Source organism: Seriola dumerili, unplaced genomic scaffold, assembly GCF_002260705.1.
Source record: "Seriola dumerili isolate Sdu_G_001 unplaced genomic scaffold, Sdu_1.0 BDQW01000147.1, whole genome shotgun sequence".
Lineage (NCBI taxonomy): Eukaryota > Metazoa > Chordata > Actinopteri > Carangiformes > Carangidae > Seriola > Seriola dumerili.
The window spans coordinates 1,536,516-1,551,620 of record NW_019174402.1 but is presented as its reverse complement, the minus strand read 5'-3'; the positions used below and the strand labels follow the sequence as shown (position 1 = coordinate 1,551,620).

The following is a 15,105-nucleotide window of genomic DNA, read 5'->3' as shown; positions in this document are numbered from 1 at the left end:
GCTAATTTCATCCCATAGCACAACGGATGTAACAAGAATCATCAATTTTAGCGCAGTTATAAGTTAATTATTAAAATTTGATGCCGCAACCGTCCCTGATCTGTATTGGAGCTGGGTTGGGGTCAGTTGCAACATCTGATTTCTTACATTCAAGTAAATACTGTAAATGATATGTCATACGTTATCATCTTTAAATGGTATGGGTAATTAGCAGACTGATGTAAGTTTAATATATAAAAATTTGGTTGATCTATTCCAAATAGTCTCTGAGTAACTGAGAGAAATGCAGAAAGTGTTGCAACAGTCTCCCCCTGTTTTTTCAGGGAATCACTAACACTGTCAGCCTGCCCCCTCACATAAGGATCCTATAAAGTTCTTGCGGTCTAGAGCAGACGCATGCGCAGTGGCAGCCCCGAGTAACGTGTGTAGTAGTATTATTATTGTGAATGGGGGGGGGGTGGTGGTGGAGATGTGGGGAGGGGGGAGGAGGAGGGAGAGGAGGAGGCGGGAGGAGGAGGAGGAGGAGGAGGAGGAGGAGGAGGGGGGCGGTATTTTGGGTGTACAGTCACAAGAGCGACTCGACGGAGCCAGGAAGTAGACTCTTGATGCCTTCAAGTACTTTCCAAACTGCCGTAATTTAGATTTTTGATCAAAGTGTGACAAAGAACAAGAAAGCTGCTGAAGCTTTATAGATTCATCAGCAACTGATGGACAAAGATGAACTGTAATTGATTTCTATTTGTGCTGTTAACCTGTATGTTGATGCATGTTTTTCTTTACCTTTTTTTTCGGTTTAATTTTTAGCTATGCCTTGATGCATTTAAAAATACAAGTATTTTTTTATGGCTGTTTTACTGAATCATGCTGGATTAGAATAACATAAATTAAACTAGGCTTAATGCCAAACAGATATTTCTTCTCCTGCCACCACAGCATAAAACAGCTCTGTGCCATATGATTCATGACTTAATTAAAGCTGCCAGAAGATAAAATATAGCCCCTCTCTGTCATGATCCTTTGTGCTTTTTGCATTAGTCCCAAACCCCTTTAGGCTAATTCACGAATAATCGACAGACCGACTGAGGAAGAGCACTTGAAAGTTGCAGGTAGACTAAAGAGAGACAGACGGAGAGCGCTCGTTTGTTGCCACTTGCTTGAGATCACACGCTCGTCAGGAGAGAGAGAGGGAGGTAGAGAGACACTGAGAGACAGTAAGGAAGACAGCGAGAGAGAGAGAGAGAGGGAGAGAGAGAGAGGGAGGGGGAGAGCGCCACACGGTCAAATTGAGCTTTATCTATCGCAGTGGGTCACTTAATAAGAGCCATTTGGAGCCAGAGGCGAACCGGAGCGCGCAGGAACCGCATTCAGGGGGCAGATCATCATAACAAGAGCAGCAGTCATAATCACTGAGGCCAGCAGCAGAAAGCACATTGCTCCACACAGGGAAGAAAAAAAACACACACAGACACGGAAGAGAGTTGAGTGAAAGAGAAGCTGAGTGAGGGACGGACGGCAAGAAACACAGTTTAACTTTTACTGTGCGGGACAATTAAAAAAAAAAAAACAACAGGATAAAAAAGTGAAAAACCAAGAGGCCGAAAAGTGTTGGTGAAGATGCCGCGGGTAGTTCCGGACCAGAGGAGCAAGTTTGAAAATGAGGAGTTTTTCCGCAAGTTGAGCAGGGAGTGTGAGGTGAGTCTGACTGTGTTTGTGCACACTGGATCCATTCAGTCAGACGGCGGAAATAAAGAGAGAAGAAGGCTCATTAGAGGAGGAGAGCATGCTGGCGGGGTGAACTGTTTTAGGCTCCACATTAGTTCTTTCATTCATTTTTATCTGCAGTGAAATAAATTCCTTAAAATAAAGCACTGGTAGCCTTCAAAGGTGTGTTTCAGTCAGTTGTTTGAGTTGTATCTTCCCCTCTGAAATTGAGGAAAATACATTTTTTAGACTTTTCGTTCTGATCCTTCCTTTACATTTTGTTCTTTTATTTTTCTTTATTTATTTAATGCTCAAATCAGTCTCAGTCAAGTAAAATTTCTGCTATCACTCTTTTCCTGTTGTTATAGATTTTATATGAGTTTATGATTTAAAAACACCAACAGACAAACAAAGAATGATGCCTTTTGCCTTAAATCAAAATTCTTGTGGCTTATCTTCAAATTACAGCCTACTGCTGGCAAAGAGCATCGCCATTCACTGTCAAACAGCCTTTTTCAGGGTGGTTTCTACTTCATATCAAGCACGTTTTATACTTAGAATATATGAAAATGTATGTGAGTAAGTCTGTTGTTTAAGGTTGTTTTTTTGTTTTTGTTTTTTTGTATTTTCAATGTAGATTAAATACACTGGCTTCAGAGACCGGCCCCATGAGGAGCGACAAGCCCGCTTCCAGAATGCCTGCAGGGACGGACGGTCAGAAGTAGTGAGTGCAAAACTAAATATAATCTCTTATTCTTTGTCTTCTTCTTGAAGTTCAAGAGGGGGGTTGTAGTACTAATTACTGATATTATATGGTTCAAAGAGAGAAAGGAAGGCAGTGTGCATGTGTGTGTTTATGAGGATGTAAAGCTCACATGCACACTGAGACAGACATCACATGTCTGATCAGTTTTTAATGAATAATGTAGCTGTGCACACCAAAGGAAGATAATGAAAGAAACTTTAAAATCCTCCACAGTAGGGAGTATTAATTCCTAAGAGTGTCTCCTTTTTAACAGACAAATATACTCTTATTACAAGAACACTGCAATCCGCTCACCTTCTGCAGCAGCACAGTGTGTATTCACATGCATGGACCATGTGTGTGTGTGTGTGTGTGTGCGCCGATGTTTTTACATGTCCCTGCACCAGGAAGTAGACGTGTTATCAGACATGCAGACCCACCAGGCTTAGCTTCACTCACAGGCTCATCACTTCTTCCCTCTAGATTCTGCAGCTGCAGTCATCATTGCTTTGTTTGGCAGAAACGCACATTAACGCATGTTATCACACAGGTCCGTTAGGGTTACAACAAACACTGTTAGGGCTGTCATTTGGATCCTAAAATTGGTGACCTAAAGTAAATATCACCTGTCATGTCTAAGTTTGGGATATATGGTAATTTGACAACATGTTGTGGATACAGTAGACAGACAAAGGATATACACTGTGGGAACAGAAACATAGAAATACCTGTATGATGACCAGTAATGCAGTACAACAGCCCTGCAGTAAATACTATTAATCGTTAAATCTTCTACAGTAGCAAAAATGCTAAACATTCCCTGTAACGGTGAGGATTTGCTGTTTTTCTTTGTCTTATGTGTTGACTATCTTTTTGTTATCGAGTGTGATAAAACAAGCTGACATTTTATAGAAGTTAATTTATTGTTAATTGAGAAAACACCTGCAGTATCAACTGATAATCTAAATAATCAATATTTGCAGCCTGATTTTTGTTTAGACCCTTACTTGAGTTGTTTTGGTGTTGACTCAGATCTGTGGTCTGCTGTGGTGCTGCGAAGGACTGCATTATATGAAATGTAAAAACATTTTTTGTTTTTTTGTTTTTTTGTTTTTCTTTCATTTTCATACATGGAGTAGCTGCCAGTTGTTGCAGTAGGAGATAGTTTGTGGCGACAGTGTTGGTGGGCTGAATCTGTCTCCCTCCATTTCCAAACCACAATCTTCTCTCGCCGCGTCTTCAAATGCAACCGGTCGTCCAACTCTGAGATGGATGCCTCTCAAGCATAAATGAGCTGATGTGACGACAGAATGAGCTTCTTTGTCCACACTGTGAAATATAGTCCATTAGAAGCATTCAGAAATTTCACTTCGGTATTATCAGTAAAATTTACTTGCAATATAAAAGTAAAAACATCCACTATGCAGATCTGTCTCTGTCAGAGCTGTATTTACTATTATACTCTTGGATTATTGTTACTCATGCATGTGTGAGCAGCATTTTAACACTGTAGCGGGCCCGAGCTGAAGCTGACTCTCGAAAAATTGTCTGTCCTGCTGGGAGGTTTGATTTAATGTATAAAAATACATCCTATTTTATATCCTCATTCGAATGCAAACTAGTAGTTGGAAATTGAAATACTCAACTTCAGTACACATAGTTCAGAATTGTACTTTAGTACAGTATTTGAATAAATGTATTTAGTTTTTTTTCCCACCACTGATGGAAAGTAGCATTTGGGGTGAAAAGTAAAAGACATGTTTTTCTTGATGAGCACAATATGTCTGCATGTTTTACCGTCTTCACTTCTCTGCAGATACATTCTCTCTATAGTTACAGCTGAACTTTTTTGTTTCCTTTTAAAAGAATACCAGGTGTAGTGTTTCCAATAAGCAGTTTATAACTTTATAGCAAGTCAGGACAAATTCATATTGTCATTATGTAATTACTGTGCGCTCACTGTGTGAAGACCCTTTCAAAACTTCCTAAAACGTGTCCTCAACAAAAGGTGAGGCCAGGCGAAATGCCTTTAGGCTGCTGGCACAAACACACACAAACACATGGCAACTTCTGCTGTCTTAGTCATCCTCGAGGTATTTTTCACAAACATGCTGTCATCATCACAGGAGGGGGCGGCAGGGAGGGGGGGCTACATCTAGTTTTACCATCTTATAGTGGGACATGATGCGTCCGTCTGTCTGTCTGTCCTCACTGTATTTATAAGCCTCTTCTGCTGTGAGAATTGATGGCCACGGTTTTAATGGTTTGACGGCAGCTGTGACATCATGTCGCTGATTTATCTATCGGCCAGACGCTGCTAAAGACCTCCTGCTATTTTCATGGCCAGTGTGGACAAGTATCAGACACAATGAGACTCAAACGTGCTGTCAAGGATCACTTTTTATAGATGACACCGAAGAACGAAGAACAAATAAGCAGTAAACTGTGGCCAGTTTATTGGGTCAGCACTAGAGTTATGTAACTTTAAAGCCCCCCTCCCCTCAAAAATGTGTTTTGTTTATTGATACTTCACTTTGATGTTTGTGCAGAGTTTGACACGAGAGGCTGTTTTCACATTCATTTGCTGAGGAGTGAAAGTTTCACTGTGCTCAAATAAAATCTGACTTTAAGATGTGACATAACAACTAGTTTGAAAGATGCAACTTGTACAACTGTGATGTGTAAACTTTGTACTGAAGTAGTACTTTTTGAAAAAAAATATAGAGTGGGTGTAATGTTAGATATTTTACACAATTTAACTTTTTTTTCTTGTTTGGGAAAAACCTATTCTATCAGACACAAATTATTGTTCCAATCAGAGTATTTCTAGATGCCGTGAAAGATGTCTAGAGAGCGTCTTTGAATATTTGTTTTCTCTTAATCAGTTCTTTTCTTTCGTCAAAAACTTTCTAGGACTGACTCTTTAAAAATTTAAAATCATAGCTTCCATTAAAGAATAAATAAATAAAAATAAAAACTCTAGATGTAGTTTGCTGGTACTTTCATAAATAGGCTATTCATTTTACCAGACACACATGTTTAGAACAAATTGTGTTTTGCAGAAGCTGTTTAAGTAAATAAATCATGGGGAATCAAATAAAAGACAAACATTTATATCTGTAATATTAGCTTAATGTTTTCTATCTGCTAGTTAGAGCAGAAATACTGTCTAAATATTTTTATTTCCATCGTTTTGCCTCCACAGTTTCATTCTTTTTTAAGGGATTTATTAGCAAAATAATTAGATGTACTGTACATGTTTATACTGGATATGCTGCAAGTCTTTTATTTAAACAATTATTTATTTAAATAAATACAAAATTAATAAATAGAAAATGATGAAAATGTGCTGCACCCAAACTGACAGTTGTATCTTGTATTAGAAAAGTACTTATTCTCTGCATTATTTTTTATGATTCACACTGTATCATGTAAAAATGAAATTAGGCAGCTGTTTCTAGGAACTTCCAGACATCACACACAAACACAGATGTGCGGCTCAGATCACAGGGCAACTCTAAAATGTTCAGGATTGATTTGATAAATGGGACAATAATTCAAAGTAAATTATCTTCTGCTCAGCTCATTAGAGATGAGTCGCTTTCTAAACTACTATTGATTTTCATGCTGCACTGCCCCCCCTCCTTCTCTCTCTCTCTCTCTGTCTGTTTACTTCCTTTTATTTCATTTCCTTTGTTCTGTTCTTTTTTGTCTTCTCGCCATCTTACTTCCATTTCCTCTCTCTCTCTCTCTCTTTCTCTCTTTGTCTGACTTTCCTTACATTCACCGTGCCGTCTTTAGTGCCGTTATCCTGTTTCCCTTCATTTCTCTTCCTCTTTTTTCATTTCCTCAGTTTCCCTCTGCTTCACTCTCTTTTTCTTTCTCCTCCTTTGTCCCTCAGTTTCCCTCCATCTCTCTCCTCTCTCAGCCTCTCCTTCCCTCTTTTTCTTTCCAGCAGTAGTAGGCAGCAAATTGGTATCAGATGGTTGTAATCCAATACTTCAAATACAGCAGAAAGGGTGACTCGGGTGTTCTTTGAGCTCTCTTTTCTGTGTGTGTGTGTGTGTGTGTGTGTGTCTGTGTGTGTGTGTGCGTGTGTGTGCGCGCGCGTGTGTGTGCGCGTGTGTGCGTGTATACATGTGTGAATTAGACGCATTTTTTTCTCTTTGTGTGTTCATCTACACACTTAGTAATTTTCAGCTCTCCCCTTCCTTTATTTCTCTCTTCCGCTCAGTGTTGTTTTCTCCTTCTCCTCTTTCACTCAGTGTTTCTCTCTCATGCTCTCACTCTCTGATGAGGGACAGATTTGACAGGGTGCATAATTCATATGCTTCTAGCTTCAGTCGCAGTCCTAATGCCCTTAGTATTGATCTGTCCCAGCAAACACAACACAACGCACACACTCAGACACACACACACACACACACACACACACAGATGCAGATACGCATGAAAAATAACCATTATAACTTGATTTTCTGTCTCTCCGCAATTCATTGCTTTCTGACTGCAATAGAGAAATGCATTCTATTGGTTTTAATTTTATTTGTGTTTCTGTACGTGTGCGTGCATGGACATGTGTGTGTATCTTGTCTAGTTTTTATATACTGGTGGGGACTTCGTCCCTAAATGCACACTAATCCTTGAGGACTCGTGTCACTGTGGAGACAAGAATTGAGGCTCCCACAGGTAGAGACTGCTTTTTGAGGGTTAAGACTGGGTTTTAGGGTAGGGGTTAGGTTTTGGTTAGCGTTAAGCTAAGGCATTTAGTTGTGATGGTTAAGTTAAATCAAAAAATGAGGAAAGCTACAGTATGATATGATTGTGTGTGTGTGTGTGTGAGAGGGGAGCAGGCCAGTGGTTCACTCTGTACTTTTATTCTAGTGGTTAGACCATGAAGAAACAGAGAGAGGCAAAGACAGGCGAGCTGAGGAAAGGAGAAAAAGAACAACTTTGATGTCAACTTTGAGTCTATCAAACTTAAACCCTTCCAGGCTTAGACCCAAATAAGACATTTAAACTTATTCAAACATTTTGCTAGTTATGCAAGAACCCTCTGGAAACATTTCTATGAAACCATGATAACTGCATGTACTTAAAATCAGTATTTCAAAATCAAGATCTTAGATAAAAATTTGTTTGAAGCTGCATGAAGTAATAGTTTTGTAACTATAAAGAACGGTCAAGGCAGAGGCAACTTGTAGTGCGTAGTTTGGGTCAAACTCCAAAAACTGGATCCTACATGTCCCATCATGCAACTCACAATCATCTTTCCTTAGACCTTACTTACCTGGTAAATGCAGGTCTCTTTTAAATGCCAACCTCCCATTTGGTAATGCAGGCTTAGTGTTATGACTTTGTGGTTTCAATGGCCAGTTGTAAATTTGTCAGTCAGTGAGCTTGCTCAACAAAGCTCCTTCAAGACATACAGTTGTTTTTACAGACAGTTTTGTGTTTAATATTCCCTGTGTGCTGTTTTATACGGTGCTTCTATCTTCTTTTAGCTCATTGTTTTGTTTCTTCAGCCATAGAGTGTAAGTTTGAGTCTCACAACTCTCATCAAACGTCAGGATATACAACTATAGGCAACTCTTTTTGATTGTAAATAAGCTCCGACAAGCCCAAGGTGCACTACATGCCCAGCTTGAAATGACACAGGGCCGACGTAAACAAACAGCCGGTGAAGCCACTAAAATCCTAAAGAAAGCTCCAATCTGAGTGAATTTTGGACTTTGATTGATTCATCTCGTGACTAGAAACACTGATGGGATCACAGTGTTGCTTTGTGTCTGCTTGTTGCACGTTCTGCTAACATATGAGCCACAACAATTTTAACAACCAATCGTATGTCATGGCTGCGTTTGTGAGTTTATTGTCCTCCCTGCTTCCTTCACAACTGACTTTATACTCTCTCTCTCTCTCTCTCTCTCTCCCCCTCTCCCCCTCCCTAACCCCCACCCCAGGCCTTTGTAGCTACAGGTACCAACCTCTCTCTCCAGTTCTTTCCAGCCAACCTGCACGGAGATCAGAGGCAGGTTCCTACAAGGGAATACGTTGACTTCGAAAGAGAGACAGGAAAGGTAGGACAAGTGCAATCCACCCAACCCCTCAAGCGCACACACACACACACACACACACGCACACACACACACACATTCGTCTGTGTTGCTGTTCACCAGTTGCAAAGGTCATACGGTCTGAGTTGCAGCAGACAGACTGGTCAACAGTGAAAAGAGATATTCTAATGAAATATGTCCAGAATTCATGTGTAACCATCCAAACCGCTGGCAGAGTCGCTTATTTCAACATCACTTGGATTCAAAAACATCTTTATTCAGTCATGTGCTCTTGGTTCATCCAACTCTGTTGTCACACTCGACTATGTGAAACTTTAACAGAACAAAATAGCGTTTGCAGAAACACACGCTGTACGTCTCTGCCTGCTCTTCTGCTCTCTGTTCCTCTTTCATATCATGAAATGAAAATAACAAAAAAAAAAAACTTCATGTGATTTTAAGAGTAAACGTGTCGAGCTTCATTCACCCGTGACGCACACGTCATCAGACGTGTGCGTCAGGATTTTCAGTGTGTGTATGTTGACGTCTAACATGTCTAGTTCGAGCTAACAACCCTCGACAGAGTGCAGATTGATTTGGGTGTCAGGTTGAACACAAGTCTACAAAGACAAATTAAAGTGATCAATCAATTTGTAATCAGCTTCATGTTGTGCTAAGTTGAGCCATTAAATCACTCTGTGCCTGGTGAACAATACCTGCCGCCTCACACCACCCACCAGACAAACTGCACAATGTGTTGATCCTAGTCACACCGCTCAAATCATTGCTGAACATGTTGTCACACAACAGTAAGTTCATGAAAAACAGTATTTGCCCAGTTGTGCTGATGCTCATTTAAGATCAAAGTTAAACAACTTAAAGAGATCAGAAGATGTTCGTTTGCTGCTGTTGTCAAGGTGAAGGTGCAATGCAGTGGTGCTGCTGCTGTGTTTATGTGTATGTTAATTGTCTCCCCTGGCGCTAAGCCTGGACTTGTGTGGTGTGTGTGTGCGTGTCTGTGCGTGTGTGTGTGTGTGTGTGTGTGTGTGTGTGTGTGTTTTTGAGTGTGTGTGTGTGTCAGAAGGCCCTCCACGGACACTGGCCAGCTGAAATGAATGCCGGCTGGCAGCTCATTAAAAATGCATTCTGGGGAATCAATGGACCTCCATGCCCCAAGGCTGACGGACTAATCTCACACTGTTAATTATTTAACACAAGTGCCCTGATAGTTGGGTAACGGTGTATGTGTGTGTTTATGGGTGTCAGACAAAAGAGAAAGAATGCATGTGTATGGCTGAGACAGTGTGTGTGTGTGTGTGTGTGTGTGTGTCTGTAAACACACACACTCTTCTTTGTCATCTCAACGGTGCTAGTTTTAATGAGGCCAGGAGTTGTCAATGTAAAGCATTTTCACAGTTGTGTAGAGATAAAGCCAAGCACTCTCTCTCTCTTTCTCTCTAACACACTCACACACACACACACACACACACACACACACACACACACACACACACACACACACATCTAAGGATTCTGATAAACATGCTGACAGTCTGCTCTTTTCATCTATAATCATCTTTTGAACTGAAAATCATAAGTCATGCTATTCACACTAAGTTGCTCCAGATCGCTGATCTTTTTTCATCCTCCTCCAACAAGAAAACACAAGTATAAGGTTTCACTCTTCACTTTTATGTAATATTCATTTATATCCCACTTGTATAAAAAGGGACAGGCGGGTGCAGAGTGTGGTTTCTTGAGTGCAATGTGCTGTAAAAAGAAGTATTGTTAAGCAGAGGCTCCAATGCAGACCCTTTAATTGTGTACTGAGTGTACATTTTTCAGAGTGTTGCTCTACCAGGATTCCAGCTTAAATTTCATACTCACACTTGCAAAGACAAACACACACACAAACACACACACACACACACACACCCACACACACACCCTGCCTCCTGATCCCACTGGACCTCCCTGTAGAATACAACTGTCAGGCCATGGCAGAAAATCTTGTGTACGTTGCAACTTCTTCTCTTAATTACTGTCTCACACACACACACACACACACACACACACACACACACACACAGATCTCTAAAACCTGGGATAGTTTGCTCTTCCAATATTATAAGGTTTTTATTGTTTTTATTCTACAGATCCTAAAACTTTTAAATGCACACTATAAAAGGAATCCTTTTCCTTTTTGACTTTCATCTCCTGTTTTTGCCGTTTTCTCTGCAAGACATAAGACACTTATTGCTATTTGCTGTACAGAGTAGCAGTGGACATAAATGTGAATAATGGCGGCAAAAACTATAATTAATTTTCTTGCCTTTAGTCTGTGTACATTGGGAAAAGAATAAATTGAAGAAGCGTGGAGAAAGATGCGAAAGTAGCTCACGAGCTATGATTCAGACCAAGCTACCAGGTTGCTGTTTTTGCCCCTCTTTCTTTATTTTTATTACTTTTCCCTACATATTTTCTCTCTCTCAGCTTCCCTGTTCTTTCCTCTGTTTGTTATTCTTGTGGCATTTTATATGAACATCCACACTGCATGTCTCTCTCCTCCATCCCTCCCTTTTTCTTTCTTTCCATTCCTTATGGTTTTTTTTTTTGCATACATCCTCGTTCCCACCGTACATCCCCCACTCCCTCCTTTTATCCTCTCTTCCTTCTTTCGCTCCCATCCTCCCTCCATCCGTTCTGCCCCCTCCATTCCTCCCTCTCTCCCGCCTTCATTTCCAAACACAGACGGTGCCAAACCAAAAGGCTAGCACAGCCAGGTTAAACTTGGCGGCTAAATATAATGTGTGTGTGTGTGTGTGTGTGTGTGTGTGTGTGTGTGTGTGTGTGTGTGTGTGTGTGTGTGTGTGTGTGTGTGTGTGTGTGTGTGAGTGTGAGAGAGAGAGAGAGAGAGAGAGAGAGACAGACAGAGAGACAGAGGGAGAAAGAGAGTAGAAGTACAGGCTTTTAGTGTCGTTGCAGGCTAATGGGAGCCAGCTGTGGAGGAGGTTAATTTTAGTGCTAGCTGCTAACTTGCTAGCAAGCATTAACCCTGTCCTGGACATGAATTGGAGCATCAGCAGCTGGTTTAGCAGCAGCTTTTGTGGCATCAGTGTGCGTGATGGCGTTTGGGCGGCTGAAACAATACTGAAAACTATACTGAAAGTTTTACTTTCTTCAGACTTTATCCAGGGATGCTGCACTGATTGTGCCACAGCTTTTAAAATGAATGCAAATAAAATGAATTGCACTTGAGCTTTCGACCGCCGCTGGAGAAACATGTTGAACTGATGAACACTACAGCAGCTCAGGAGCAGTTACTGCTGATTTTCATTATGCTCCCATTACATTTTCGCTGAGGTGTCGAGGTGAAGGGGCCTTCACAGAGCCCACTGTTGTGGCCACAAACATTTTTTCACTCATGAAATCACTTGAAAAAGTCCCATCTAAAGTCACATCTGAGGATGTGACTTTGACAAGGTTAATAGTAATAAGGTTAACCCACAGGAAGTACCACCGTTGAAGGTACTCTCACTGTGTGTGTGTGTGTGTGTGTGTGTGTGTGTGTGTGTGTGTGTGTGTGTGTGTGTGTGTGTGTGTGTGTGTGTGTGTGTGTGTGTGTTTGTCTGTGTGTGTGTTTGCATGCTGCTCCTGCATGCCGATGAGATGGTGGCGCCAGACTGATTGCTCAGCCTTACACACAGATATATGCAAGTCTACACACATGAAAACACACCAACATATAAACAGTAAAACAAAACAGAGAGAAAAGAGTGAAAAGAGGCAGAAGGAGAAGAAAAGAGATTAGTGGTCGTGGAGGAGGGTTGAATGAGATGCAGATGATTGTCTGTCCGCTACATGATTGAGGGGGGTGGACCGTCAGAGAGGAGCTCAGACACAAAACCCAGAACATGAACACACATGTAGGTAGATAGGTATTTGCACTATTTTCTGTACATGTATTGTTCTGTACTATACAGATAATGTGCAGGAGTTGTTTTCACTACCAGTCAACTAATCAAATCAGTAAAATCGTTGAAGACAAACCCACTGAACACCAGCTTACATACTCACTTTTGTGGAGTTCATACATCTTGATGATAAGGCTTGACAATCTGCACATAAAGCAGTGAATTTAAATGATCATTTTATTAAGTTGTCAGGTCAAGTATCTTGGTAAAGTTCTTTATGAAGTACATACAGAGCAAGTAAGTTTGGAGTTGTGTTTCCGGTGCTTGACTTAGCTCTGTTTACCTCTTCACCAGCTGCTGAGAGAAATATCTGGCTCTTTAGCTGCTAAATGCTCCACTGTGTTCAGGAGTTAGTCGCTAACTGTCTGTGATCTGGTGCGGGGCAGCTAGTGTACAGTGAGTCTATCCGAGCTTTTTTTTTTTTTTCGTCATCAAACAGTAAAGCTTCAGGCCATAAAACCAAAATAATGAGCAGAAAGATGCTAAAAAAAAAACAAAAACAGGCGATGACTTCCTGAGGATTTGTCACTATGAGCAACAACTTTCACATTGGTGACTTGATCCACAAAACTAAGGTTGTGACCTTAAGGGCTCATTAAACATGTGGTCTTTTAAACAGTATGAACAGTATTTTTTAAGAAAGTCTTCTTGTTTCTATTGGCAGTGGCATTCAAAAGTTGCATACAGTAGGTGTTACTCACCAACTTTTATTTATTTTATTGCCATATGATTAGATATCATTATTGTCCTAGTGGATAAAAGAATGAAAATATGGCAAATATGGACACAGCTGTTCGTGAACTGTGTAAATATTTTTATTGTACCTTTGCAGCACTGTAGCTCCACACCTAGAACAAACGGACAGCCCTTTCTGCGCTGTGCAGGACAGTACACTTAATACACTTAATACATTACTCATACACTGAAGTTGAATTTTTTTATACTTTAAAGCTGAAATTGATAAAAAGCTTAATTAAAAATAAATAAATACGGCACATCCATCCAGCCATCTGAAAAAGTACCCAGATAAAGTTCTAAAAATCTTTTTTTTTCCCCATATTTTGCAAATAAAACTGTTAGAAGAAGGTGAACACTTCCAATGCAATGACTACTAGAGCCTGACAGTACAGTATAATAGGTCCAAGATGTTCGGGTTTACAGACTGTATAGCAGATTATGATGTGGTGACTGTTCAAATCCTCCCACAGCTGTAGCGCCAGTCCAGTCATTGGAAAGCACCACATTCAGTCAGTGTTTAAACATGACAAAAAGTCAACATGACTGGTACCTCCTTCAACTGAGTGTCAGCAAAATAGCTCAGCTGTGTATTCAATTCTGTGTATTGGCCCTTTTCTGTTTGAAGTTCTCACGTTTCAGCCTAAAGAAAGAGAGAGAAATTTCCTGGTGCTTTATAGACGTACGTCAAAATGAAAAGTTCTTGTAGATGGCAGCTTTAAGCCTCCAGGACTCTCCCCTGTCACAGGCATGTCAACATCAAGTGTGTGTCTGTTGTGTGTATGTGCGCAGTGTGTGGTTTTATGTTTCCCTCTGAACGGAAGCTGTGCCATCAGTGCGTGACTTGTCAGTGACATCATCAAAGCCAGACCACTAATTGGTTCCCTCTGCTACTGCGGCCCTGCATCTGACTGTGTGTTTATGTTTGCGTGTGTGTATGTGTGCGTGTGTGCAGGGTTGTGTTTTACATCTTTTACGTCCTGTGTGATTGTTCTGTACAGTGTAATGAAGTTTTTTTTTTAAATTAAGATTAGTATAAGTGAACTTTCCTATGAGCCTTACAGAGAGTCCGAGTCTCCCTGTTAAGAGACGTCAACGCACCACAAAACCTCTTCCCTGTACACACACACACACACACACGCACACACACACGCACACACACACACACACACTCTCTCAAGTGTGTGTCGTCTCCTCCCACAGAGTCTCATATTTCCTGCTCCAGGCCTTAGATTAATGACCACACCCACTCCCATAATGCACTGCAGTAGACACACATACAGAATTCTCTATTTATATGGTGTTTGTGTTTGTGTGTGTGTCAGTCAGTTTATGTTGGCGTGGTGTCTTTCTGTTTGAATGAATCTCTGTCTAACTGCATTTATGCATACAGGTAGAAAGGTGTGTGTGTGCGTGTCTGTGTGTGTGTGTGTGTGTGTGTGTGTGTGTGTGTGTGTGTGTGTGTGTGTGTGTGTGTGTGTTTGTGTGCATGTGTAGACAGTTCAGACAGAAAACTACAGAATGGTCAGTCTGGTGTGAAATCCTGCATCTGTGTGTCAGCTTCATTCCTCTTGTCTTAGTCCTTCTCTTCCAGTAACTGTCTGCACAACTGGAACAAAGAATGCAACACAGGTCACCTGGATGGACTTGGACGTGTGTGTGTGTGTGTGTGTGTGTGTGTGGGTGTGTGTGTGTGTGTGTGTGTGTGTGTGTGTGTGTGTGTGTGTGTGTGTGTGTGTGTGTGTTTCTGTTCCTTTTAGGGCCAAGGATAGAAACGTGATTTTTCTTGTTCCTTTTATTGATAAGTTTATGGTTATGAATAAGGAGAAAAGTTTTGGTTTTGACATGTTGACCTCAACAAAAGGGCAAATGAAATAAATGTACTGAGTGGAGC

The 15,105-nt window shown here is 40.9% G+C and overlaps 1 protein-coding gene across 4 annotated transcripts in view; it reads left to right on the top strand.

Moving 5' to 3' along the window:
• Positions 1-1,342: 1,342 nt before the first annotated feature.
• cbfb (core-binding factor beta subunit) overlaps positions 1,343-15,105 on the top strand; it is a 30,717-nt gene continuing 16,954 nt past the window's right edge. For all 4 annotated transcript variants that reach the window (XM_022749883.1, XM_022749882.1, XM_022749885.1 and 1 more), the window contains exons 1-3: positions 1,343-1,692; positions 2,339-2,425; positions 8,410-8,526. In XM_022749883.1, the coding sequence (XP_022605604.1) occupies positions 1,615-1,692; positions 2,339-2,425; positions 8,410-8,526 (282 nt within the window). In that variant the 5' untranslated portion in view covers positions 1,343-1,614. The remainder of the gene's footprint in view (positions 1,693-2,338; positions 2,426-8,409; positions 8,527-15,105) is intronic.